The following is a 25283-nucleotide window of genomic DNA, read 5'->3' on the forward strand; positions in this document are numbered from 1 at the left end:
TTTGCAGCAGCTTGTTTGCATGCTAAGTAGCGACGGTTTGTATGGGTGTTTGTGTGTAGGTTTTGGAAAATATTTACAGATAAAGATGTCTGCATTAACTATGGCTAAAAGTTTCCAAACGTTATCTTGTGTTCCGCAAGGGTTGTAACCTTTATTCAATAGTTAATAAACGCATCCCGTATGGGAGTTTGTCTGCTCGGAGCTTTTTCTACAGCCCTCCCAAATCTCACATCCAAGTATTACGATGTACTGACACAAACTAGTTCCCTCCTAGTTTGAAAAGACAAACAAAGTGAAACGAAGCGCAAGCAACTAAACGGCAAAACAACAGATGAAGCTAGAAAACTCTGTCGTTTTTACCTTCTCAGTCTAGGATCAATTACTGAGAATTTTGATGAAAGATTGAAAGGTTAATGGAAACGTTTGTAGACAGAAAATTAATTTACTCTCTCATGGTTTGTGTGAACCTCTTTTTTTGTTATGTATCAAAAGGTTCGTCTTCGGCGAAAGGCATTATTTATTTAATCATTCGTCGAGACTTTCTACCAGCAGATACTGATCGTTCTGCTTATTCAACATGTTTCAGTATCGTTTCGTGGAAATAAAACAAAACAAAAACTAGATAAGCCTAGCTGAGATTGTTTTGCAAAAACGAAAAGCAGTATACTGGGTTGTGAAAACAAAACCTGGATAAAGCTAATCCAAACACACACAGCTGCTCGCAATGAGGGCTCTTTCTGTAAACTTTGCAATGTTTTGCTATGTTGGCAATCATTTGATATTTTAATAAACTCTATTGTCAGCATGATATTATCAATACCTATTTTTATTATTTCTAAACCCTATGAATACAAAATCTGCAAAAATGTTTCACATTTACCCTTAGAACTGCTCACTGCATAAACCGCAAAACTAGCTGTCCGCTCCTAGGAATGTTATGATGAAACACGCTTTTAATGATGTTCCATGGATGAAAGGAGGAATATGGAGTGAAACTCGTAAAAAAAGAGTAACAAAAAGACTTGGATGTGGATGTAACATCACCTCTTTGAGGTAATAGCGCTTCAATTAAGCGACTCTTCTCCGTAACCACCTGCCGGTCCAGGTCCAGGCAGTACATTGCTCGTTGATTAAATATTAACAAACCCGATCCTTCCACGAATCGTGGTGGACGATGGTGGACGGTTTGGCTGGCTGGTGTGTTTTTTTAAGACTGTCGAGCCAGTCTGTTATTGTACCGTTGAAAGTTTGCAGTCAAACTGCACGTGTTTCGTGCACTCTACCTCTGCTTTTACAATGTGAAATCAAACACAAAAACAGTCGATTAACGCTTCAAAACGCTTCCTCTTTTTCTCAGATCAAAGCCTATGAAAAGACAGAGTGCCATGACGAGAGGCGGAAGCAGGCGCGAGACATCTACGACAACTACATCATGAAGGAAATGTTGTCCCACACACACGTAAGTGTACACAGACGTTAATCGGGCGTGAAAGCGATCGCGCCTAATTGCGTTAATCACGCCCACCAGCGCACTGATCATGTGCCATCGCAATGCCATCGCTCCATGCTGCACAAATTGTAATCATTTTTCCTCGCAGGAATATTCCAAGGAGGCGGTCGCGCACGTCCAGAAGTATCTGATGAAGAACGAGGTGCCGGTGAACCTGTTCGAGCCGTACATCGAGGAAATATTTCACCATCTGCGGGGCGAACCGTTTCGAAAGTTCCTCGAAAGCGACAAGTACACCCGCTTCTGCCAGTGGAAAAACCTCGAGCTCAACATACAGGTAAGCCGGCAGCAGATTACGCGATGAGATGTCCCCTTCTGTCCCTTATCCCCCCTCTTCTATAGGCCACTGTTTTTCGTGCGCCACTGCGAAACAGGCGCACACACGGGAAATGGAGTGGAAATTTGATAATTCACCTCGTGAGATCCAACCATCCATTCCCGAGACGACCACTCTGCGCACGATGCCGTCCCGGTGCTCCAGAGTGCTTTACCGTTTACCGGTGCTGGAAATGGAATGGAACGGTAGAATGTTTTCATTGTAGCGACTAGAAATGGGAGCGACTGGGTGTGGGTGTTTTGGGCTATTTTTAGACTCGTCTCTCTCGCTCTCACCCTCGCTCCAGCAAAGCGCGTCATCCGTAGGGATGGCTAGAGATTTATTTGGAGAACGAACGAAAGCCAGGAATTGTTAGAATGGTGCATATGCTGGATCCTTTAGCCGGCCACAGCAAGGGCGGTGGTGTTTGGGTGTCCAGGTGATGCTATTTTTAAACGCTCACTGGTCCTCGCAGGTGCTTTTGTGGGGATATACTGGTGGGTGGTATACCTCGTCGTCTGCTGCATCCAAGCTCTACCGCTAGCTCTACAAAAAAGGGCTCACAGACATGGATAGAGCAGTGGAAATGGCTGCAATGGCAGCACTGGAGAGCCGTTCAGCCATGGGAGTTGATTTAATTCCCCCAGTAGAGTTGGACATTCTGGGAAACTTCCTAATCGATTTGATTTATTATCGTCGGATTTCGATTTTGCCCAGAGATTTCCAATTAGATTGTTTGAATTTCCAGGCTTTAGCCTACAAATGTGGATGAACTCAATCTGATTCAATTGTGTGTCTATTGTTGCTTTTACAATCCCAAGCGTAAGCGTTCCTTCAGTAAATGTAATAGCCTTTATGCCCCATTAAAGAGCACTCTTAAAGCTACTCCAACTGACAAAGACGCACAAAAAATGTACCACCTTCACGACAAATGTGACTAGGATGAAAATAAAGTTTCCCCTGGTCTTCCCCTGGATCCCTTGTTCATTTTACGTGCCAATCCACCCCACTGGGTAAGGTATCCGAACTAGCCGAAGTTGAGCAGTTGCGTCCCATGGGCCTCAAAAAACCGGTGGCATAAATTTGGCAGCCTGTTGTAGCCCGGCTGTGCCTTCCGGCTAGAGAGTGAAGCCTTTTTTACCATTCCCTCCCTTCCTTCCTTTAGCCTTTCCATCCCTTTCCACTAGGAACGGATGAAAAGGTTAGTGCCGGTGGTCGGTATTTCCCACGAGTCAGCAACAATATTTTCGCCCGACGCCGCCACGTGCTTAGCGCCGCGAGATGCAAGGCTTTCCTTTTTGTGTGGTCCTCGCTGGGTTTCGGTCGATCCGGCGAAGGCTTTTGGGAGTTTTGTGTGTCTTCTCTCGTAGGGTTAAGAAGCGATCATAGCAGCAGCGACACAAGCTGCCAGTTGAAGATGAGAATAGTGAGGAAATCTGATTAGAATTTTGGCTGCTGGAGGGACGACGCTGACGTGGCGACTGCTGTCTGTCTCGAGATAAGCTTTATCATGGGTGAGAATAAAATATTACACTCTTTCCTTCTTTTTAGGTACCTTTTCGTGAAAAACCCAACATGATATTTCGCCTTTTTTGTTGCAACTTCTGTATTCGGATCAGCTTTCAGCGGAAGAGATGTCCCTCTGTGAACTTCACACAGTTGATGGTGATAACTTCCTCTCGTTAACAGGATGAAACAGGCAAAAAGAAACTAATCCTAAGATCTACACACCGATGACAGCCTTGTGAGCTTCTCCACACTGTCCGTCGTTAACTTCCCAAGGCCATTCCTCCTCAACTTCTAGCCGTGTTGCAGGCTATAAAGAATATGTTCCCTAATATGACACACCGGAAACAAATCTCTCCCTTTACCGGCACACGCAGCCGACAACGCGCCACACCCGGAAGGTAAATGAGTGTGCTGGCGTGTAACACACACCCACTGCTGCTGCTGCTGCTGTGTGTTGAATGCCGACCGTACAATTTAATGCCTCTGTCAGCCGGCGGGTGTTGGCAAACTTTTCTGCCAACACGTAAGTACTCTCACACGTTTGCTGGCGGAGGCGGGTGCACAGGAGCGTTGAAACCACCGGGCCCGGGCGGCACCATACACGGTTCCGTTTCGTCTCCGTTCCGTTCCGCTCCGGAAAGAAAACGGGAAAGCTTTTTGCGCAACATTCGTGCACGGCCGTGCGAGGCAGAATGTCATTAACTTGTCTGGTTCCGGGTTTTCCGGGCCCTGCCAGGCAATGTCTTCTGGGCATTCGGGTTCTTATCTGTTGCCTTTGATCATGTGCACAACCCTGCTTCATCATATCCGGACAAGAGCGCCAAACGGGGGAGAGAGAGAGATAGAAAGAGAGAGAGAAAGAGAGAGCAAAAAAAGAAAATTTGATGGCTTATGTAGACTCGAAAGTTCAGAAGCTCTGGCGTCGTGCCCCTCATACTCTGTGGACGTTGCAAAACCAGCACAACGAGATGAAATAACAAACGACAATCTTCTAGGCCGTAACGATGCACACATTGGTTCAATTTTGTGGAATGAAAAAGAAGACGAAGTTGTGATGTGTTAATGACTTGATTAAACTGGACTGTTTTTTACAGAAACAGTGACTCATGATATGATTGCATAACTTCAGGCGCAATGCATGTTGTAAGAGGGAAGCTGTGTGAAAAGTTATCATCCCAATCTCTCCTGGACCAGGAATACGTAGACACTGAACTGAACTATCAATTAAATAACGCATCCACTGCTGGTGACAACCACACTGGCGTCCCTCACCAACCGGCTTTAATTTACACCTACTGTCCAAAGTCCGATAAAGCAATTTATTATTGCCTTTTATACCTTTCCGCAAATTATCACTAATGTGTGCGGCTCGTAGATTTTATTATGCCTGCTTCATGTGCACAACTTTATCCGGCTGCAATTTCACTAATCACATTTCATTTCTCTGCCCTTGTGTCGTTGCCTATAACCTGTGTGTTGCAGTGTTTTCAAGCCTCCCGCTGTATCTCCTCTTCGCTCGAACCGTTCGCAAACTTTTGGTCACTTCCCTGCCCTCTAAAGAGGCAAAAGTGAAAACACTTCGCCGGCAAAAGTTTGCGCCGGGAACGAGCGGGATAGAGATACTGTAGTCTCCTCCAATTGCTAGAAAACCCAACCCGAGTGCACCTCCGTACCACCAGCTGTCCAGCTGCCATATGTTGGTGTGCGTTCGTCCTGCGTTCGAGCACACAACCATTCACACAACCAGCTCAGTTTGAGCAAATTTTCATCAAACGTTTCCACTGAACGCTTCTCCGTCTGCTGTTTGTATGTGTGCTACATTTTGGGTCATTGCTCTGCCAGTTGGCAAACGATGCTAGGTCTATGGGCAGTGCTGCCGTGCTGTGGAACTATTTTACAAAACGACTCTTTGTGGCCGTCGAAAGAGAGAGAGAGATAGGTGGCCAGAGCCTAGCAAACGAGCAAAAGAATCGCCAGTTGAACGGTTCAAGTGTAATAAAAAAGAATACAATTTCGTCCATAAAAAGCAGCAGGGACGGTGCTGCCGCCCGGAGGATAACAACCGCGTCCCCGGCCGACGCGAGGACCGGCCGGAGAGCTTCGAGTTGAAACTCGGCTGATTAGATTAGTTTTTATGAGGTTTTATGCTTTGATAGGTGAAACTTTTGCCCCCGCAATATCGACGCGTTTTGCAACGGAAGAGAGAGAGAGAGAGAGAAAGAAGGATAGAAAGCGATAACAATAATAAAATCATAAACCCTGAACAAGGGACGAGGGAGAGAGGTCTTTTTGTGACCGAAGAGTCCCGAGCAGCCAACCATCAAACCACGGTTTGTAGGGGCTGCCCCGTTTGTAGCTTGTTAAATATTTAACGCTACGTTCATATTAATAAGGGCCTCCACATTTGTGTATCCACATACGATCAATAATAGGTAGAGAGCGTGGTTATGAAAATTTCAAACGCCAAGCGCGCGGATTTGTTCCCAAAGGAAGGAAATGTGGAATGAATAAATCACAGAGTGAAGGGTTGAAAGCACTACAAAACATTTTTGGTGAAAACGCTTCAAAAGCTCTTTTAAGGCAAAATTAATTAATCAATTTAATTTTAATTTTAAAACATAAAAAAGCACTTCCATTATTCGGGATGATATCCCTAATCAAAAGGCGAAGCTTTTATTAGCATATGCTCAAGTGTGTGCTCGTCTTAAAGCTTCCTATCGAAGCCCGTTCATCGCCCAAGAGCACGAACCAAACTGTCTCTTCCACCGCTTTGTTGTGCGTGCGTATTCTGCACTGTCATTTAAACTGACAGTTAAATCACTCGAAGATCGAACCAATTTTCCCGCTCGAGAGCTTTTGCTCCCGTTCCTGCTCTCATGATCCTGTCCCCAGTTGCTTCGTTATTCAACCGAAACGCACATACACACACACACATACGCACGCACTCACACAAACATTGTCACCGCATGGGGCCTGCGGCGTGTCGACTGTTAAACAGCCAGTTTTCGTTATCGCGCCACCAGATGGCAGACACTTTTTCCCATTTTCACCAATAATGGGGAGCAACCTCATCGCCATCCCCGTCTGTGCACACACACACACACACACTTGCTCTCTGTGTCTCTGTGTGTTGGTGTGTGCGTGTGTGTGTGTGCGTGCTAGCGGGAAGCTTAACCGGATGAGTGATTTCATTTTTTCGCTCCACCGATGAGGAATGAAATGACTTGATTTCATTCTCCATTTCTTTCGACTTGCGGAGACTTTCGCGTTCCAACACCACCCTCCCAACTCCCCCCCCCCTTCCCCGGTCCTAGATAACATTCCTTTATCTCGGTGCGGGCTTCGGGTGCTTTAGCAAAGAAGCTGACTCTCGTCTGCATGGCAGCACACGAAAATCGCAATTGTGTGTGTGTATGTGTGTGTGTATGTGTGTCTCCAAGCTCAGCTCCGGTGCTTTCCGCGTAACGATCGCAGCAACAGGGGCACTGGGGGTGCGCTGGAGCAGCGGAACTGATACGCGCGTCCACTTGTGCGGCAACGACCGGGATCCCCGTCGCCTGCCGATAACTCATACGCGCTTAAAGTCGTAAAAAATAACGATAATGATAGCTACGTGATATTTATTCAACACCCAAATGGCGTCGCTCGGTTGGCTTGGCACACGGGGGTGGAGAGAGCGGAAAATTGGCAAGAAGGGAAGGGAAAGGACTCTGCAACTGATCCTTTTTTTTCTGCTACACCCCATACTTTGAAGTGGATGGATACTTCGTTTTGGCGACATAACGCGTTACTGTACCTTCGAAAGAAGTAACACAATGATTGCTTGCAAGGTTAATTAGTGAAGCGAGCTTTCCTTTTCCAATTGGTGCATTTGTGCGTGTGGCATTTATATAGCAGATCTTTGTATAAGTGGCAAGCAAAGCTTTCTCTATCGCTCTTGTCGTTGGGAAGAATTTCAATTTGCCACTCGGAAGCACCAAAGTATTCGCAATCTGAAGAGACACTCTAAAAGCGGACTTCTTTTTCTCCATTATGATAGCTCTCATGTGGACAGCGAATGAGAGAGAGAGAGAGAGTGTGTGTGTGTGTAAGCGAACCGTGTCCTGTGACATTCCAATCAGGAAATCCCACAACTTAGAACGGCGCTGGAAATGATTGCCCAGCTTTTTGGGGTGATGGATGGCAAAATTGGCGATTTGTGGAAATGATTCGCGAAGAAGGGGAGGCATCGAGGAGAAGGGGAGGGGTTTGCAAATTTAAGAACCTTCCTAAGTGTGTCCGTCTCTCAGGTCCTTTCGTGCTCTCGGTTTCGGGATGGCTTTTGTTAATTTCCAATTTCTTTCCCATCGATTTCCATTCCAAATCCGCACCGGCCGCCACAGTTGGGCAGCTTTTGCATTTGGGGGCTTTTGCGTTGACAGGGCTTCTTCCGACCACACTCACTGGCCAAGCCCACCCAACCCGGCCCGTTGCTTTGCTTTCCCTTTGGGTGGTGTTTTCCTTTTCCTTCTTTTTCGTTATTTTTTCCCCTTCTTCGGACCAATTTGTGTGGAAAACCTACGGCGCCACCTCGCACAGTCCGTCAAAAGTGCCAAAACCGGTGGCTATACTACTCTGCGTGTGTGTGTACAGCTGCCGGGGGAAAGGGACAAATCTCCGGCAAATTGAAATCGAGGAATTCAATTAGCGAGTGTTCGTGATCTATATTTCCTACCTCGCGCACACCGGCCGTCGTCGGGGCCGTAGTGTCTGGGCCGGCACGCTCGTCCCATCACTTCGGTACGGGAGGACAACTGTGCCTGACAGTTTTGTGGCCCGTGTGGAGAAAGGCCGCAATGGATGAAAGAAAAAAAATCCGTCCGGTGCGAAAAGTGTGCTAGTGACAGTCTTCTTGCTGCTGCGTCCCAATTTCGTTTTCGGCCTGCTCCGGTGCCAAATCCGGTCTGGCCGGAGCTGAAGGATTTTTTCTTCTAATATCTTTTTAAACCAATTTAATTAAGCATCTTCGGTGGTGCGGGAGGTTCACGGAGGCGTCATGAAAATGAGGTGACCGAATTTTTTCAATTAAAACAATTTTATTGCTATTCAAATGTTGCTTCTAAGACACTAAGAGTTAAAGTAAGAGATGGATTTATAGTATTTTCGGTCTTGATTGTCCAATAACATTCCCATGTGTCTCGTTACAACCTCAACTTCTTTCTTATTCAACCAAAATATCCTGATTTACTGCGGCGAGGAGTCAATTTAAAGATCGTAACCCAATTAAAATCCTTCCCATCTTGTTTCGTTTTTCACTAGCGGTTGTTTTGTTCTAAGCAACAGTTAGTCTTCAGAAAGAAAAAAAGGATTAAACGATCCCACACCAAGCACGTGTTCGTTAATTAATCGAATCATTTAATCGTACAACGGCACGGAATGCAAACCACGCGAGACCGGCCCGTAATATGATGGCGCACGGGTGGTGCCGCGCGCGACCCTTGAAAATGAGGTACAAGCGAGATCTTATCTCGCTCCCGAGAAGCCGGCCCGGTCGCTTTTGTGGGGCTCCGTGGAAGCCACCCCGGGGCGTTTCAACATTAGCAATAAAACGCCGATCCGCTGCTCGTTATCTCGCCATTTTGTTGTTACTGGGAGGGCAATCATTTCGTCCTTGTCGGCTGATATTTATTTATCTGTCGTTTCGCCTTTTTTCCATTCGATCGCTCTTCCTTCCTCTCCGAGATGGTTTCCAAAAATTTTAAATCGATCCAGTGGATTAGGCGTGCGTCTTTACTGCTCCGCCTGTGCTTGATTGTGCCCCCAACACACCACTCCTTAGTGTGTGTGTGTGTGCTTCATTAGGAGCGTTTGATTGAGCGTGCGGCACCGGCGGTGAATCTCCCGCGGGTCGCTTTCGGTACGTGATTTGTAAACGAAACGGCAACGCAATAGAGAGTGGGGCATACAGGGCTGTAATCAATGAAACCGTTCGGCAGCTTCTCTCTTTCGTGCTGGTTGCTTGATTGTAAGAGTTTATGTATTTTTGGTGTTGGTTGTGTCAGAGTACTGTACCGTTGATGGGCGTTGATTGAACCCGCATTTTGATGGGCTCATTGATGTAATGTTTCTCGTTTGGATGTTCCTCCCGTGGCGAGTGGGATATTAGATGAAAAAGGAAAGCGATTTGCACCTGAAACAAAAACAGTAGGTCACTTAGAAATACCAGATATTCGCTTTGTATTGCTACTGATAAACGTTAAATGTATCGCATCGAGCATATTACCAACTTTCCCGTTTTAAGGCACTGTTTTATTGCTTTTATCCCGCTAAGATCAGCACGATCTCATTACACACAACTTTTTCATCAATTTCCGTTGTTCAGTGTGCAAAAAAGCAACCCAAAAGGCCCTAAATTCAATTTCACACCTACTGCCAAATTGTGAAAACGCCATAAAAGACCAGGCGTCTCCATCGAAAACGGGAAACTTGCAGAAAAAACACCATCAAACTCCATAAAAATGGCACTAAACAACCCCAATTCCTGTACCATACTGTAGTTTTGCAATTTAATTGTATCCATCCACTCTTGCTCTACTTCACAGCTAACGATGAACGATTTCAGCGTGCACCGGATCATCGGGCGGGGCGGTTTCGGCGAGGTGTACGGCTGCCGCAAAGCGGACACCGGCAAGATGTACGCGATGAAGTGCTTGGACAAGAAGCGCATCAAGATGAAGCAGGGCGAAACGTTGGCACTGAACGAGCGGACAATGCTGTCACTCGTCAGCACGGGGGTAAGTTGTTCGAGTTGGCGTTGGCGTGAGGAAATTAACGGCGAAAAGCAAGGGAAATTAATTCGTGCCATGCGTTACGGTGGAAGTTAAATGAGCTGTACAAATTTCACACTCACTGTGCATACAGGTACGCAATGTCACTGTGTATCGTTACAAAGTAGCACGATGCAAGCGGAGGATGCACCATTTGCACCACTTTGTGTGTATGTGTGTCAGCATATGCACTGCAATAATGTCTGGACGAGTTGATAAAGGTGTACATTACACCCCCATCACGTGCAACGAAAGCACAGTATTCCAAACAGGTGAAAAGTTTCGGTGCAAAAACACAAACGAATCACAGGCCTTGGGCAACCGCCTTCAACCGAACGGAGCAGTGTCCGCCCGCCCAAAAGGTTCATTATGCGCATGAAATGTGTCCCGCCCGTAATGGCTTGCTTGAAAGATTAAGCAGCAACTGTCTCAGTCTTTGCAAACGATCATTTGGCAACCCGAGGTAGGCTCCGGGAGTCGCACAAGTGTTCGGCCTTCCGGTGAACATTCCCGGCCGTGCGGCTTCCTTTGACCATTTTCTTCTGCCCACATGTTGTAAGAGGGAGCTTTGGGGGGAGGGAGAGGCAACCACCAAACCCAACGCAGAAGTTTCCTGAGTGGGTATGCTCACTTACGTCATTTGACGTCCATCAATTACTTTGCCCGTTTTGGGTAGCAGTTTGTGCACACCACTTAATATGAAAAGTTTGCACAGAAACTTTCCCACTAAACCGTCGCGGGCGTGCAGCCAGGAGCAGGTTCTTGATGCTACTTAGGGTTTTTGGTTTCGGGGCAGTAGTGACGGAAGTTTGAGATATACAGAGAGAGAGGAATGAAACTGGTGGTGCTGGTAGTCGCCCGCTCAACAGCTGGTGGCATGCGAAAGGTGGAGGGAAACTGCCATCTTTTCCACGTGTTGTGTTGCTCGTGGCCACGTTACTCATGCGTTTCCGTTCTTTCCTTTTCCGGTTTGCTCTGGCCCCGAATGGATGGATGTCCTCTTCATAAACCCCATCATCATCATCTTCGTCGTCGTACTGCTGCTGCTCTTGCAGGTCGATTGCCCATTCATCGTGTGCATGACGTACGCCTTCCACACGCCGGACAAGCTGTGCTTCATCCTGGACCTCATGAACGGCGGCGACCTGCACTACCATCTGTCCCAGCACGGTGTCTTCAACGAGTCGGACATGAAGTTCTACGCGGCGGAGGTAAGTGAACCACAACCGAAGTCAACCCGAACAGAACAGAAGAGATGAGCTTAATGTGAAGCGGGGGCAACCTGCCTTGAATCTTTCGGCAACCTGCCGCTTTAATTACACTGGCACTCCGGTGTTCCGTGGCTCGGCCGGGAACGTTCCGCCCGCTCCCGGATTGACCGTTAATCCAAAAACTATCCCGGACTCCGTAGTGCCTCCACTAGCGAGAAGAAATGCCATTCGCAGTCTGTTAGATGATGATTAACGAGCGGCGGAGTGCCTGAACGAGCGCAGCTCATTTCATGCAGCCATGACACACATCATGGCGCTGCCGTCCCGATTACGGCGCTTAATGGAAGTTTTAACGATCGATTTATTACACGTGAAAAGTTGGCTTATTGCAGTGGATGCTTTGGAAGGATTATAAAGGAAGGATTACGACTGACGGGCATGCGTTGGTTAATGCATCGGTTTCAATGGCTAATATGATTTATAGAATGTTTCAGGAGCTTGTGCAACAGTGTAACAGTGCTTAGAAATACATCAAGTTGATGTTCAATACGAAGCAGCAATCATCTCTTTAGTTAATTGTTGATACTGTGAATGCATTCCAGCGCTTGGTAGCACCAACTTGCTCCACACTCTATCCAATTCCAATTCCTCCATTTGATGTGTGTTGGTCTAAAATTTTGAGTAGAAGTTCCCAACCCCTCGTACACGTGCGTATCGAACTAATTTAATTACTCAGCCGAATGGCTCACACCACATCATCCTCATCCCAATGTAACGAGCGCGCGCGCGCACACACACATCATCCTTCGAACCTGCCCGAAACCCGGCAGCTAGAACCTTCTTCCCGAACCCTCCCACCACACTGAATCAATAATTAGGAAATTCTGTTTGCAATTATAATATAATTAGATTACATTTTAATAGAAACTCCACCCAACTTTACACGAATGCTGCTGCTGATGGCTTACTCGCGCAAACTGCCGTAATCAAATTCGGAGCTTTTCACCTCTCGCTCGCGCGCAATGTCGTTACTATAATTTCAAACGTTCCGATTCAATTTTAAAGTTAATTTTGGCTTCATTTGAAAATAAATCCGTTCCGATTGGAATGATTCTCCTTGGATAGATATGTCAGTTTGTGGGAAAAATTCGGCCCATTGATGTGACGAGAAACAGTATTAAAAGTAAATTCTTATAGGAACGTACCTTTGCTTAGAAGGGAAGGGAAAAAATCATCCAATACATCCAATGCACGCTATCGAACGCTTTTAATTAATCTAACGTGTGCGTGTGTGTGTGTGCTGGGGTGTATTTTTTGAGCAGATCAAACCTCCCACGCCGAACAATTCTAATTAAAATCTCCTCCCGCTCCTCCTCCTCCTTCCAGGTGATCCTCGGGCTCGAGCACATGCACAAGCGGTTCATCGTGTACCGGGACCTGAAGCCGGCCAACATCCTGCTGGACGAGAACGGGCACGTGCGCATCTCCGACCTCGGGCTGGCCTGTGATTTTAGCAAAAAGAAGCCGCACGCCTCGGTCGGCACCCACGGCTACATGGCGCCGGAGGTCCTGTCCAAGGGCACACCGTACGACTCGAGCGCGGACTGGTTCAGCTTCGGCTGCATGCTGTACAAACTGCTCAAGGGCCACTCGCCGTTCCGGCAGCACAAAACCAAGGACAAGCACGAGATCGACCGGATGACGCTGACCATGGTAGGTTGAAGTCCTGTTTTTTTACTATTGCGTGTCCTTCTACTCCCCAATTCCAAGCTCTAAGCATGCCCTCTCCACTGTAGTCTTGTTTTGGGTAATGTGAAAGAAAAAGAAAACGTGTCTATAAATTGTGATTTGGCAGTTGGTTTGTGTGTGTGTGTCTGGCATATGAAAATCGTCTCAAAATTCGAACCATTCAATCAAAATTCAAGAGTAAGTTTTCTTTCTTTACCATCCCTTTACCACTTTCTAGTCTTTACAAGGTTTTCCAGGAGTTCTCATACCTGTACGACACTTTGTTGACTCCTTCGTACGTGAAATGAACATAATGTAATGAGAATTGGACTCTATAGCAACCTTTTTGGACAAATCCAATAGGAATTTCCAAGGAGCCTGTTCATTTCCCATACGAAAGAGACAAGAAAGTGTCCCATAACCATGAGAACCCCTGGAAAAATCCTGTATTTCCCTTTCTCTCTCTCTCTATCTCCAATTTTCCCCCATTTAATCCACCAGTTTCACCTTCCACCAAGTAACCAAGACCGCTTTATACGTTTCATAAAAAAACCGATAAAACCGACCGAATACTCAAATTTGTGTATGAAATATTAAATGGCTGTTTTAAAAAAGCAACCTTCCCCTTTGCAGAACGTGGAGCTGCCGGAATCGTTCAGCAAAGAACTGAGAGACCTGCTGGAGGGCTTGCTGCAGCGCGACATCGACAAGCGGTTAGGCTGCAAGGGTGGCGGGTAAGTAGCACACACCGAGCGGACCGGAACGACCCTCCCTGCTGGCTGCATTAACTCCCCCATCTCCCCCATCCCCACAGTGCCGAGGAGGTCAAGTGCCATCCGTTCTTTGCCGGCATCGACTGGAACCAGGTGTACTACCAGAAGTACACGCCACCGCTAATACCACCGAGGGGCGAGGTGAACGCGGCCGACGCGTTCGACATCGGCTCGTTCGACGAGGAGGACACCAAGGGCATCAAGCTGACCGAGCAGGACCAGGAGCTGTACCGGTACTTCCCACTGACGATCTCCGAACGGTACGTAGGGAAGAAGTCTCACTGCCTTTCTTTTTACTGACACATTGCCTTTTCGCGTTGCCTTTCCAGATGGCAGCAGGAGGTGGCAGAAACGGTGTTCGAAACGGTCAACACGGAGGCGGACAAGCTGGAGCAGAAGCGCAAAGCCAAACAGAAGCAGCGGTTCGATGCGGACGAGAAGGAGTCGGACTGCATACTACACGGGTATATCAAGAAGTATGGCGGCTCGTTCGCGTCCGTCTGGCAGACGCGCTACGCCAAACTTTATCCTAACAGGTGTGTACCCGTGCCCGTGAGTGTGTCTCCTGCAGTTCGAATGACTAATCGCTCAAATCCCCTTTTTAGACTGGAGCTACACACCGAAAGTGGCAGCACCAAGCCGGAGCTGGTGTTCATGGATCAGATCGAGGAGGTGTCGCCCGACTTTGTCCAGTTCAAGAACGAGCAGTGCGTGCAGGTCCGGTTTCGCGACGGCATCCGCGACGGCAAGCTGATCCTAACCAACTCGGTAACTTGCTGCACAGTCTTTTTCCCCCTTTTTTTCCACGCCACCTGCTCAACTCAACATAAATCCCCCTTTATTGTAGGACGAAATCGGGTTGAAGGAGTGGGCCCTGTCGCTGCGGGCCGCCCACAAGGAAAGCCAGGAGCTGCTCGGCTCGATGGCGAAAAAGGCGGGCAAAATCTACGGCACCGAGGGGCAGCGGGGTGCCCCGGACGCCCGACAGCTGGCCGGTAGCGGTATGGTACTTCCGGGCGGTGGCGGTGGCACGGCGACCGGTGGCGGTGTGATCGCTGCCGGCGGTCCAAAGAACGCGAACGGCGGCTCCAACTAGCGGTTGCTGTTGCGATCTCGGTCCTGCTTCATAGAACCGAATCGTCTGAAGGAACCGCTGCTAAAGATGAAGTGCAAGGACACCTAAGGAGGGAGCGAAAGTATTACACACAAACACACATACTCACTCACACAGTCGTGCACACATCCACACTTTAACACTTTATGACTCCGAGTTGCAAAAAAACGGGTTTTTTCTACTAGTTGAAAATTAAATTATGATGATCGTGGGGGCTTTGTATCGGTACAACAGGAGGAAATGGAGAACGGACCTTGCCATCGCGCACACATACACACGCATACACAAGAGCCAAGAGCGAGAGAGAAGAGGGACGGCCGTGTTAGGAGTATTATGACTTGCAACTCACACTGCAGCGTGCGATTTATTCTTCTTTTTTTATATAAGTATTGTACTCAATGTTGACTGAGAGGCACGGTGTGACACGCGTGTGTGTGTGTGTGTGACGGCTGGAGTGTTTGTCCCCGTTGTTTTGGTACCAGACGGCAGAGCAGTGTGATGATGATTGTGGTGTCCTCCCGGTATCCAAAGAATGCCGTTGCGTTTAGATTTGAAATTAAGCCAGATGGCGTAGGGCGTGGTCTCCTTGCAAGTTGTTCGGTTCAGTAGCAGCGCAAGCCGTGTTCTGGGGCAATGGCAAATAATCAGTCCTCTAGTGATAGCACACTTGCGCCATACAACAAAAAAATAGCGCAAAATGCAAACAAAAAAACAGTGAAAAATAAGCTAATCGAAAGGGAAGCACACTACGCACACTGCATACTGCACTGCAACACCGCAACACAACACACACAACAAAATAAGAGAAGAAAGGGAAGAAGCAAACATACCTAGAATAATGAATGTGTCAATTTAGTATTGTATTCTTACGACGTGATAAAAGGGCGTAGTGGCAGTTTATGAAAGGCCGACTGATAAGACTAGGCCGGCCCCGAAGCGGAACTCCGGCACTCAGTCACATGGGGAGGGTAAGGGGAGGGGAAGGGGCTTTAGCAGGATTGTGTAGAACAAAATGTATATGTGTGTGTGTTTGTGTGAGTGTTAGTATTACTACTAAAAAGCGTTCCGCGCAGACAGCTGATATACAGGAGCTAAGGATAGCGCGTGAAGCGTGCTGACTGGTGCGCTGTACCATAACCGCCACAGTAACCGTATAAGGATAAGAAAGAGGGCAATCAATATATACCGGATAGGGTGGAACTATTCCAAGCAGCCTATGCACGCGATGGAACAGGAAAGGATCCTGTTTTTTTCGTTCGTTTAAAGCAAAAACAAAGGGCAGCAAAGTATTTGATTTCATTGTTTTGTTCGAGGGGGAAGGGAATAACATTCCTACTTGCAGTTTGTTTTGTCACCCACTTCCAACCAGCAGCATCAATCGCACAATCAATGACAATAGAACGCAGCATACAGCAACGCACACCTACCGCACGACCGCACCAATAGGAAAGTATTAAAATCCGAACGAAACTGTTCCAATCGGATTTACGATCTGCCAGAACCGATTGAAGCAAAGGTACACGCAGCAACTACTACTACTACTACTACCACTACTACTATTACTACCACTCTCGTGGAGCAGTAGAAAAGCATACTTTAGAGAAGCATTATGTAGGCAACATTACAAAAAAAAAACGAATAAATACAGAAAATAGCAAACTTAAAAACGCGCACGAACAATCCTCAACATAGTGAGTAGCGAGCAGTGAAGGGCAGATGTGTCGGGACACGCGGCTATACGCGTATGTGTGTATGTGAGTAACAGTGTGAGTTAGGATGAGGATCAGCAGAGTATGTGTGTGTGTGTGTGTGTGGGTGTGGTCTAAAACTAGTAGAGATACTTTACAATCAATTAGCTAGCGGTTTTGGTGGGAACCTGTTGGACAGTTCAGCAGGTTCAACACTCTGGGAGTTAAAAGTGCCCAACAAATCCTCCCCCACTTCCTCCCTTTCACCCCCTCGATTACGATATGGTTACGTGTATGTGTGTGTTTAGCATGTGTTTAGTGAAACTCTGGCGCAAACGCTAAATGGACAATTGCATGCGCGTGTGCATGTTGCTCTGTTTGTGTGTTTGCATACCTTGGTGTGCCGGCGCTTGGCCGGCGATATTAACCAATTATCGAGGAAGCTAGGGCAGACTTTATTCAACACTACCGATTCCAGTTGCTAGTGAAGGAGGGAAGCCATGGGAAAAAAGGGATTTAGACTGTGTCGACAGGGCGAAACATAGCAAATGCAAACAACAAACAAAAAAGTATATTTAAAAAAAAACATAATAACGTATAAATTCAGCAGCTCACTGTTATGCAACACCAAGACTTTAGAGTAGATGATTTGATTTGGTTCTTTCATCGTTCAAGAAAAAAAAAGAAAAGAAAAAAAGAAACGACACACACACAGACACACGGTAACGGTACATTATTATAGAACTCAAGCAACTGCAACAAAAAAAAAAAAACAATTTAATGGCACACACCAGCAGCATCAACATAATGCATAATAATTAGCAAATTAATTACATACATTGCCCTTCATTATTACTCACCCTAAGTACAGCAAAACGGAACAATATGCAAACAGGCGGGAGAGCAAAATCATGCAAAGATATAATTTAAATCGACAGAAGAGAGGGCAGAAAAACCACGAACAAACAAAACCCACCTTTCTCGATATGAGAAACGTTCAGCGGAAAGGTTTAACATTTTTGCACTAGATATTTTGCGCTTCCACTTGTTTGAGGTTGGTTTTTTGTTTTGCAATTCAAATGACACAACTTGCAATTTGAAACACAAAATTATGATGCACATCAGCTGCATTAAAAAAAATGGTAGAAAATAGAAACAAAACAATAAGAATTTGCAGCATGAAACTATTCGACATTCAACGTCCCCCATCACCGCCACCACCAACAATGTTGAACGACCTAAAACTTAAACAAAGTAAAGCATCATTGCCAAGCAATAGAGCAAACGATGGGAAGGGAAAGACACCAGCAGCAGAGCTAGTGCTTTACAAATCCGGGGGCCTCACACTGTGTCTGTACTTGTATAGCGTGTTCTAGCCATTTAATCAACACAAAAACAGGCAACCATTTTGTACACAGCCTTGCCACCACACCGTGGTATGTGTGTGTGTGTGTGTGTGTGTGTGTGTGTGAGACCATGGAAGCCTGGGAGGAAAAATCAAACAAATCAAACGACGATAACGAAGTGCGCGCGCGGCCTTCCAGGAAAAGGGCAAAACCCCATCCTCCCGATGTATATATATAGTGCTGCCCCAATCGCTCTATCCGACCGAAAGGCACGCGTCGTGATCGTTACGCGTGTGTGTGTGTGTGTGTGTGATCGTGTAGATGATATTATAGTTTTCCGAGCGCAAAACAACTTAAACAAAACGCAAACGCACTTACCTGGTTGGTTGCCATAAAACGGATTCCGATTGCTCTAAATGAAAGGGATGTAAGCTTGTGTTTCTGTGCGTCTGTGCGTGTGCGTGTGCTGTGTACACATTATCCTGCAGCGACCTCAGCAATGGGGTTGGGTTGGATGGAAGCAGCCACGCATCGCAACAGCAAGCAGGGGTCATAGACGGGAAAAATCATATTTAAAAACACATAAAACTCGTTAGTATTTGTAATAGAGAAGCTATAAAATGGGCCACACCAAGTACACCTCAAATTCGAAGGCTGTATAGGAAGATGGTGGCCCATTCTTTCCCCCACTCTCTCTCTACCACTTCGTGACAGCACGCAATACGTTGTCCTTGTGGGGGGGAGAAAACCCCCCGTCAGTAGTGTTTAGAAGCAAGAAACAGCGGCAAACAACACACGTGTAGCGAGTCAGTTGGACACCTTTTCTTCCGCGCTTCTTCGTACAAAATAGCATGCGGAGAGTGGGCCGTGTTGTTCACACTCCCTCTCGCCCGCTCTTTTGACCTCTCTAGCAGAAATATTATCTATAATTGGATAAGCGATAGGAAAGAAGAACAAAAACAAAACCATAGTGATTGACGCTAGTGCAAAAACAAAACAAAAAACAAACAACAGTTAGAAACCGTGTAACAATATTAAGCAGCATTTAAGTGTGTCGATGTGTTGGTGTGTATGTATGATTGTGTCTTTTGGGGGCGCGATGAGAGGAAAATGCAAACATTTTCTAGAACACAACGCCCAACCACTAAAAGTAAGCGTGCGCAGTGTGTGTGTGTGTGTGTGTGTGTGTATTGTGTTATTGATAATACGATAAGTTGAGAAAAATTTCTCAAAAAAAGGTTAGAAAAACACACACACACACACACTCCCGCAAGGGTCGTGGAAGCAAAAACAATGTGCATTATATACATAGGACAGTTAAGTTTTGCGCCAAACATTGGTTGGGTAAGAGTGTAGGAACATTTTTAAAATGAGTTAAGTAATTAAAGAAACGAGCAAACGAGGTGAAGCGGAAAATATAAGAAAAAAAATTGCAAAACGTACACACACAATACCTTTTGCCAAAACAAAACAAAATAAATGAAAAACAAACTAGACAACAAAACTACGAAATGGGTAGCAAAAATTGTCAAAATAGTAGGTCTAGTTGAAGGAAGAAGGCAAACATAACAAAAAAAACTTCCCCTGCTCCTCCCTCCCCTTGTGAATTGTATGTGTTAATTTAACTGTGTAGCATTTACCGAACACAATTACATGTTTGCATCATGTTTGCAACAAAAAGTATAAACAATATTATCAAATAATATACACACGCACAGAGAGAGAGAGAAAGAGAACTAGAGGAAAAAACAGAAAAAATGGATAGGATGTGACGCAGAATTGGAAACTTCCAGGCACAAACACTCACACTCACCGTTAACACAATCGTGAGCAAGTGCGTGTGTGTATGAGAAGGAAAGAGAAACTGAACTTAGAATGAAAGAAACAAAAGAAAATAAGATAAAACAAAGGAGAAGAAAGAAAAACAGAAGCAAAAACTCGAACAAACAAAAGAAGTTAATAAAACAATGGAGTGTAAAGGATGAGAAAACAAAATAATATCAAAAACACAGATCCCAACGTTTGTTGTGTATGTATGTGTCTGTGTGTGTGTTTGTGCGTATGTATGTGCGGCGAGGTGTGTAAAACACTGAAACATTTGTTACAACATTGCCTGTTTAGACCCGCGCGGTGTCGCCAAGTTGGAAAGTACACGAGATAAGAGAAGCAGAAGAAGAAGAAGAAGAAGAAGAAGAAGAAGAAGAAGAAGAAGAAGAAGAAGAAGAGGAAGAAGAAGAAGAATAAAACCCCGAGAACGCGAAACGTTAACTTAAGCAAAAGAAAGATTAATTCCAGCGTGAACAGGCGAAAGTGATGCGTATGGGTTAAAGGAAAAACAAACAAAAAATACAAAACCACTCAAACGAACGATTAGGATCGTTGAAGATGCAAAAAAACAAAGCAGTAGCGAAACAGAAGGAAAAAGAGGGAGAAAACGGAACAAGCAGAAGAAAAAAACGTGTATATAACACCGGGTGTTACAAACATTGCAACGTGTTACAAAATAAAAAAATAAAAAAACAAGAAAACATAACACAAAGTGAAACAAGAACGATGAACGAGTGAAGTGTGCCGAACAAAACGGGAAAGAAAGGGAAATGCGAATGACAACTGATTCACGAAAAAGGAAAATGATAAACTAAAGAGTAAGTAAACGGTGACAGTGCACGAAACGTTTACAAACGTATAATGTTTTATAAACAATATATTCATGAAAGAAACGCTCTACCCCGATCGTTAAGAATGAACGATAGAGCACGCATCTAACCGCTAGCGTTCTAACGACAAACAGATGCTCTCTCTCTCTCTCTTACCGTCGAGTTCATCCATATGCGTTCATTCTCTCCGCGCGGGGCAGTGGTGTGCGTGCGTGTGCATGAACCGACACCGCTCCGGCACGGGTAAATCAAATTCAACTCGCGTGGTGCTTCGTGCCGTTTAAAAACGTGCCAGCGTTCGAAGCGATCGGACGTGTGCTCTCTTCCCTACAAAAATCGCAGTAGCCTTTGTCGCGTCGACCAGCAGTGTAGTAGTGGCCTCCGTGACCCGTACCTGATAACAACACAAACAAGCGTTTGTGCTTTCCGCTACTCTCCAGCCTTTTGCAGAATCATCACCGCCAGCGCGCGCGTCTACTGAAGCCTGCCGTGACTAATCAGCCGGGCAACAAAAAAGCGCAACACAGTTGCAGTGGGGAAAAAAACAAAGAAACAAAGTGCGTTAAACACACACACACACCATGACTAACAAATCGGCAGCCGCCTTTCTTCTCGTGGGAGCTGTTTGTCTCACACTGATGCCAACTTTAACCTCGGCGGCGGAGTTTGCTAACTGCGGTAAGGTGCCGTTCTACGTAGGTTTATCTAACCTACCAACATATGGACGTTAATTTCATGCCTTTTTGTCTATGCCTTATTGCAGCAAATGAAACGGCGATCGGGAAGTACACGCAGGTCGAGGTGTCGAACTGTGCCGACAGTGATAATTCCTGTGTCCTGAAGCGCAACTCCAACGCTACCATCTCCATCACCTTCACCAGTGGTAAGTGTATGTGTCTGTGTGTCTGTGTGTATCGATCGCTCCTAAGGAACGTGCAACCGAGAAGCTAAAACACGTGAGAAACAACCGGAAAGCAACAGACGGAAAGGATTGCAGCGAAAGCAGGAGAAACCATACAACAATGCAAACACCTGCCAAGGTCTCGCACTGTCCTTGAAATAGAAAGTTGCAACACACAGCAAACACAGTGCCCTATTAGGGCCATGTGTGTGTCTCTGTGTGTGTGTGCTGTAACAGTGACCGAGTAATTAACTAATTGCTTCCCCAACTCGCTTAACTGTTAAGGTCACTAGGGAGTAATCATCCTCCCGGCAGATGAGATCATCTCTCCTGTGCGGCTTGACTTATCTCACACCGTCTTGTTTGCATCTTTGTCCCTTTATCTTTCTCCATTCCCCTCCCTCTCCCCACCAAGGCGAAGATCTGTCCGAACTGAAGGCGGTCGTGCACGGCATCATCCTCGGCATGGAGGTACCGTTCAAGCTGCCGAACGATGACGGCTGCAAGGACAGTGGACTGGAGTGCCCGCTCACGAAGGACACCAGCTACCGGTACAGCACCACCCTGCCGGTCCTCAAGCAGTACCCCAAGGTGAGGAACTTGCTAATGGAAAGGTTTTTTTTGCGTTCCAGAGGCGGTAATTTACAAACAAAATCATTTCCCGCCGCAAAATGCGCGCTTATCGCTAGAATAATCATTTCTTTTAATGGTTTTTTTTCCATCACCAAACCAAATTCTATCATCGAGCGGAACGTGTTCTTTTGGCTGGTAGCATCATTAACGCACCGAACCGTAGCAAAACAGATTTGTTTTTTCTAGTCTTTTTTTACACATTACCCCCTGTTTTCATGTACCGCAAGCATCTACATTACGCACATTTTTTTTCCATTTTGTTGATTCAAATGATATGACAACGCGTTCTTAAGCCATATGTGTTGTTGTTTTCCTATGTTTGCTTCGTCTCACGCAGGTTTCCGTCGAGGTCAAGTGGGAGCTAAAAGCAGGTGACAAGGATGTGCTTTGCGTGCTGATTCCGGCCAAAATACAGTAAGCAGCGCGGAGTAAGCGCCATCGCCGACGGGTTTTCCCTCGGCACAGCAAAACCCGAACACGTGCTTTTTGCCCCCCTCCCATCTCCTCTTTCTGTACGCTCTTCTTTCACTGGGCGAGCTTCCGGTAAGGTCATCGAAAGAATAAAAGCCGGCAAGCCGAGGCAATTGACGATGATCAGACTCCATTAAACGGTGCCGCTGCATTGTTTCCAAGACGCGGACCACCACCGGCGCCGACGACAGTACCAACAGCCAAACAAAAAGCCCCCACAACCCATCCCGCCGGATGGGTGCATTATATACCCTCTTTGTCCGACCCCCGGTACAGTGCAGTGAGCGTACGGTGGTGGTGCTGCTGCTGCTGCCGCTCCTTAATCCGTTAATTAGATTACAATTGAGTGCGGCTTTTACAATCCAACCCAATAAAAAGATCAACCACACACACACACACGCGATGCTGGGTTTTTTCGTTACTCCGAATACCCACCCGGGTTCAGAACCCCATTCTTCCGGGGACCGTTTCGCTTCTGTATGGGACAGAAACCGGCAAACGCGCGACACACAAACGCGAGCGTGTGCGCTCGCTTCTCCGGAAATGAAAATTTTTCAAATTCAATTCATTACTTCCCCGATCCTCCCCCCGTCACCAACGGCCGCGTTGTGGCCCATCCCGAGGGGGGCGGTTGATTGTTTGATTGCATTGCAACCGGTTCAAGTGTCGCCGTGCGTTAACACGCGATCCACGGCAGCGTTATGTTAGGTAAGGGATTAGAAAGATGATTCATCGTGGAGATGGGTATTCCGTTTTCTGGTGTCCATTTGCCATTTGTTAAATGATTACTCGCCAAGGTGCACTTTTGAAATTTGCAACGCAAAAAAGCTCCGAAAATATATTACCGATTTGTAATACAAAACAATTTACAAAACACATTGTTAAAAGCCTCTCTTAAATAGATCGATTTTTAATAACACATTTTATAACTCTCTTTAGAATCCGTAAAACCACGTCCCAAAAGTGAAACATGTTGTAATTTTCAAACAAACACGTGCTGTTACACCTCTATCCACCTTGGCACGCTTGGAAAGTTGTAACGAGCGCAGGTGTCATCGCCGTTCAAAACATGCGCCTGACAGTTCGCGCGCGATCTGTCAAAAAAAAAACACCAACAACAACAACAAAAAAAAGCAAAACATTTTACATCCGTCAAGAAAGTTACGTGAAGTTGCGAAGTGCACTGCCAGGGCCATTTTCTGACCGGGGGTGCCGCTTTGGGTTTTCGCACGCAGCCCTCAATAGACCGAGTATAATCCACCGGAGTGATTGGCGCTAGCATCGAACAGTCGAACGGAATACACAAGACAAACAGAAACACAGCGAAACATGTCCTCGTTTGATCTGAAAAACGAGACCGAGGTGAAGGAGTACATCGACAAGCTGGGTGTCGAGTACCGGTTCGGTTGTTACTCGGAGAAGAAACCGGAAGGTAATTGTGTTGACCCAACCACACCGCGATGATTCCAACCAGAAACGCTAAATCTAACCGCCCTTCTTCCCTTTTCAGTGTGCCATCTGCTCGGCGACTATCTCGAGGGCATCCGCAAAGACTTTGAGAAGGCGGCCAAAGTGTACCGATCGAACTGTGATGATTACAACTACGGCAAGAGCTGCCTCAAGTACGGCAACTACACGTTCCTGGGCAAGGGCCGCACGTCCGAGAAGGGCGATCCGGCCAAAGCGTACGCCTACTACGAGAAGGGCTGCGCGCTGAACGATCCGGACGCGTGCCTGCACAGCGGCCTGCTGCTCGTGTCCAAGCTGATGCCGAAGGAGATCACGCGCGACGTGCCGAAGGGCTTCGAGCTGCTGAAGAAGAGCTGCGAGATGAACAATGCGGGCGCCTGCTTCTACCTCTCCGGCATGTACATTTCCGGCGTGCTGAAGGAGGAGTACCAGCAGCAGCAGCAGCAGCAGCAGGCGGCGGCGGTAAAAAAGGTGGACCCAGCGGCAGCCCCGGAACAGCGCCCGCCCGGTGCGTACGTCGTCGAGCGCAACATGGAGAAAGCGTTCGAATTCGCGTACAAAGCGTGCGAGCTGCGCAACATGTACGCCTGTGCCAACCTGAGCCAGATGTACGCGAAGGGCGACGGCACGGCGCGCGACGAGAAGAAGGCGGAAAAGTACAAAAAGCTGGCGCTCGAGATGCAGGACGAGGTGAAGAAGCAGCAACAGCTCACATTCCAGCAGGGTCTCAACCCGACGTAAAGTGACCATCGCCGGGGGAAAGGAGAGGATGTTTGCGACACCCTGGGAGGAAACAATCGACTTGGAATGGGAGATGAGTTTTTGGAAAATTGATTAGAAAAGTTAATTTACTGTTAACGGAAGCGCAACCCTGAGCCCTGGCGGGCGCTCGTGCGCTCGCGTGTCTGTTTTGTGTACTTGAGACTAAATAGCAACCCCTGTAGCAGAGTTGCTTCCGTGTTTTTTAGTGTTTTTAGTTAGCGTTTCAGTTATGCATGTGAAAAAGCGCGTTTTGTACAGAAGAAGAACATGAAAGGAAGGGGAAAAGGTGAACAGATTCGTTCCGGCGGGAAAATGAGACTCACAATTTGTTGGATCATCGACACGGGCGAATAAATGTTGTCTTGCTTACGAAGTAGTCATCTAACTA

The 25283-nt window shown here is 46.7% G+C and overlaps 3 protein-coding genes across 13 annotated transcripts in view; all 3 read left to right on the plus strand.

The window, feature by feature from the left end:
• LOC1280643 (G protein-coupled receptor kinase 1) overlaps positions 1–19981 on the plus strand; it is a 98603-nt gene extending 78622 nt beyond the window's left edge. For 6 of the 10 annotated variants that reach the window (XM_061660742.1, XM_061660745.1, XM_061660741.1 and 3 more), the window contains exons 5-14: positions 1358–1459; positions 1599–1787; positions 9917–10108; positions 11197–11352; positions 12739–13065; positions 13696–13814; positions 13895–14113; positions 14183–14389; positions 14459–14621; positions 14701–19981. In XM_061660742.1, coding sequence (XP_061516726.1) covers positions 1358–1459; positions 1599–1787; positions 9917–10108; positions 11197–11352; positions 12739–13065; positions 13696–13814; positions 13895–14113; positions 14183–14389; positions 14459–14621; positions 14701–14949 — 1923 coding nt within the window. In that variant the 3' untranslated portion in view covers positions 14950–19981. The remainder of the gene's footprint in view (positions 1–1357; positions 1460–1598; positions 1788–9916; positions 10109–11196; positions 11353–12738; positions 13066–13695; positions 13815–13894; positions 14114–14182; positions 14390–14458; positions 14622–14700) is intronic. The other 4 variants (XM_061660748.1, XM_061660747.1, XM_061660750.1 and 1 more) reach the window with 1 other exon arrangement.
• A 910-nt stretch (positions 19982–20891) lies between these two features.
• On the plus strand, positions 20892–23057 carry LOC133393867 (NPC intracellular cholesterol transporter 2 homolog a). 2 transcript variants are annotated; one of them, XM_061660760.1, is made up of 4 exons: positions 20892–21336; positions 21422–21541; positions 21975–22150; positions 22530–23057. In XM_061660760.1, exons 1-4 carry the CDS (start codon positions 21240–21242, stop codon positions 22608–22610), a joined length of 474 nt encoding a protein of 157 aa, XP_061516744.1. In that variant the 5' UTR covers positions 20892–21239; the 3' UTR covers positions 22611–23057. The 2 variants fall into 2 exon arrangements, with proteins under 2 accessions (XP_061516744.1, XP_061516743.1); XM_061660759.1 differs by having other exon boundaries at positions 20919–21336; positions 21975–23057.
• A 550-nt stretch (positions 23058–23607) lies between these two features.
• LOC133393866 (cytochrome c oxidase assembly factor 7 homolog) lies at positions 23608–25264 on the plus strand. The gene is made up of 2 exons (XM_061660758.1): positions 23608–24095; positions 24174–25264. The coding sequence occupies exons 1-2, from the start codon at positions 23993–23995 to the stop codon at positions 24872–24874; spliced, it is 804 nt and encodes a 267-aa protein (XP_061516742.1). The 5' UTR covers positions 23608–23992; the 3' UTR covers positions 24875–25264.
• Positions 25265–25283: the final 19 nt, after the last annotated feature.

This window comes from Anopheles gambiae, chromosome 3, assembly GCF_943734735.2.
Source record: "Anopheles gambiae chromosome 3, idAnoGambNW_F1_1, whole genome shotgun sequence".
Lineage (NCBI taxonomy): Eukaryota > Metazoa > Arthropoda > Insecta > Diptera > Culicidae > Anopheles > Anopheles gambiae.

Excerpts from the sequence above, each read along its gene's own strand:
- LOC133393867 (XM_061660759.1), top strand. The coding sequence starts at position 21,240 with ATGACTAACAAATCGGCAGCCGCCTTTCTTCTCGTGGGAGCTGTTTGT. Across the intron at positions 21,337-21,421 it reads GGCGGAGTTTGCTAACTGCG|CAAATGAAACGGCGATCGGG; the intron begins GTAAGGTGCCGT and ends GCCTTATTGCAG. Across the intron at positions 21,542-21,974 it reads CTCCATCACCTTCACCAGTG|GCGAAGATCTGTCCGAACTG; the intron begins GTAAGTGTATGT and ends CTCCCCACCAAG.
- LOC133393866 (XM_061660758.1), top strand. The coding sequence starts at position 23,993 with ATGTCCTCGTTTGATCTGAAAAACGAGACCGAGGTGAAGGAGTACATC. Across the intron at positions 24,096-24,173 it reads CTCGGAGAAGAAACCGGAAG|TGTGCCATCTGCTCGGCGAC; the intron begins GTAATTGTGTTG and ends TTCCCTTTTCAG.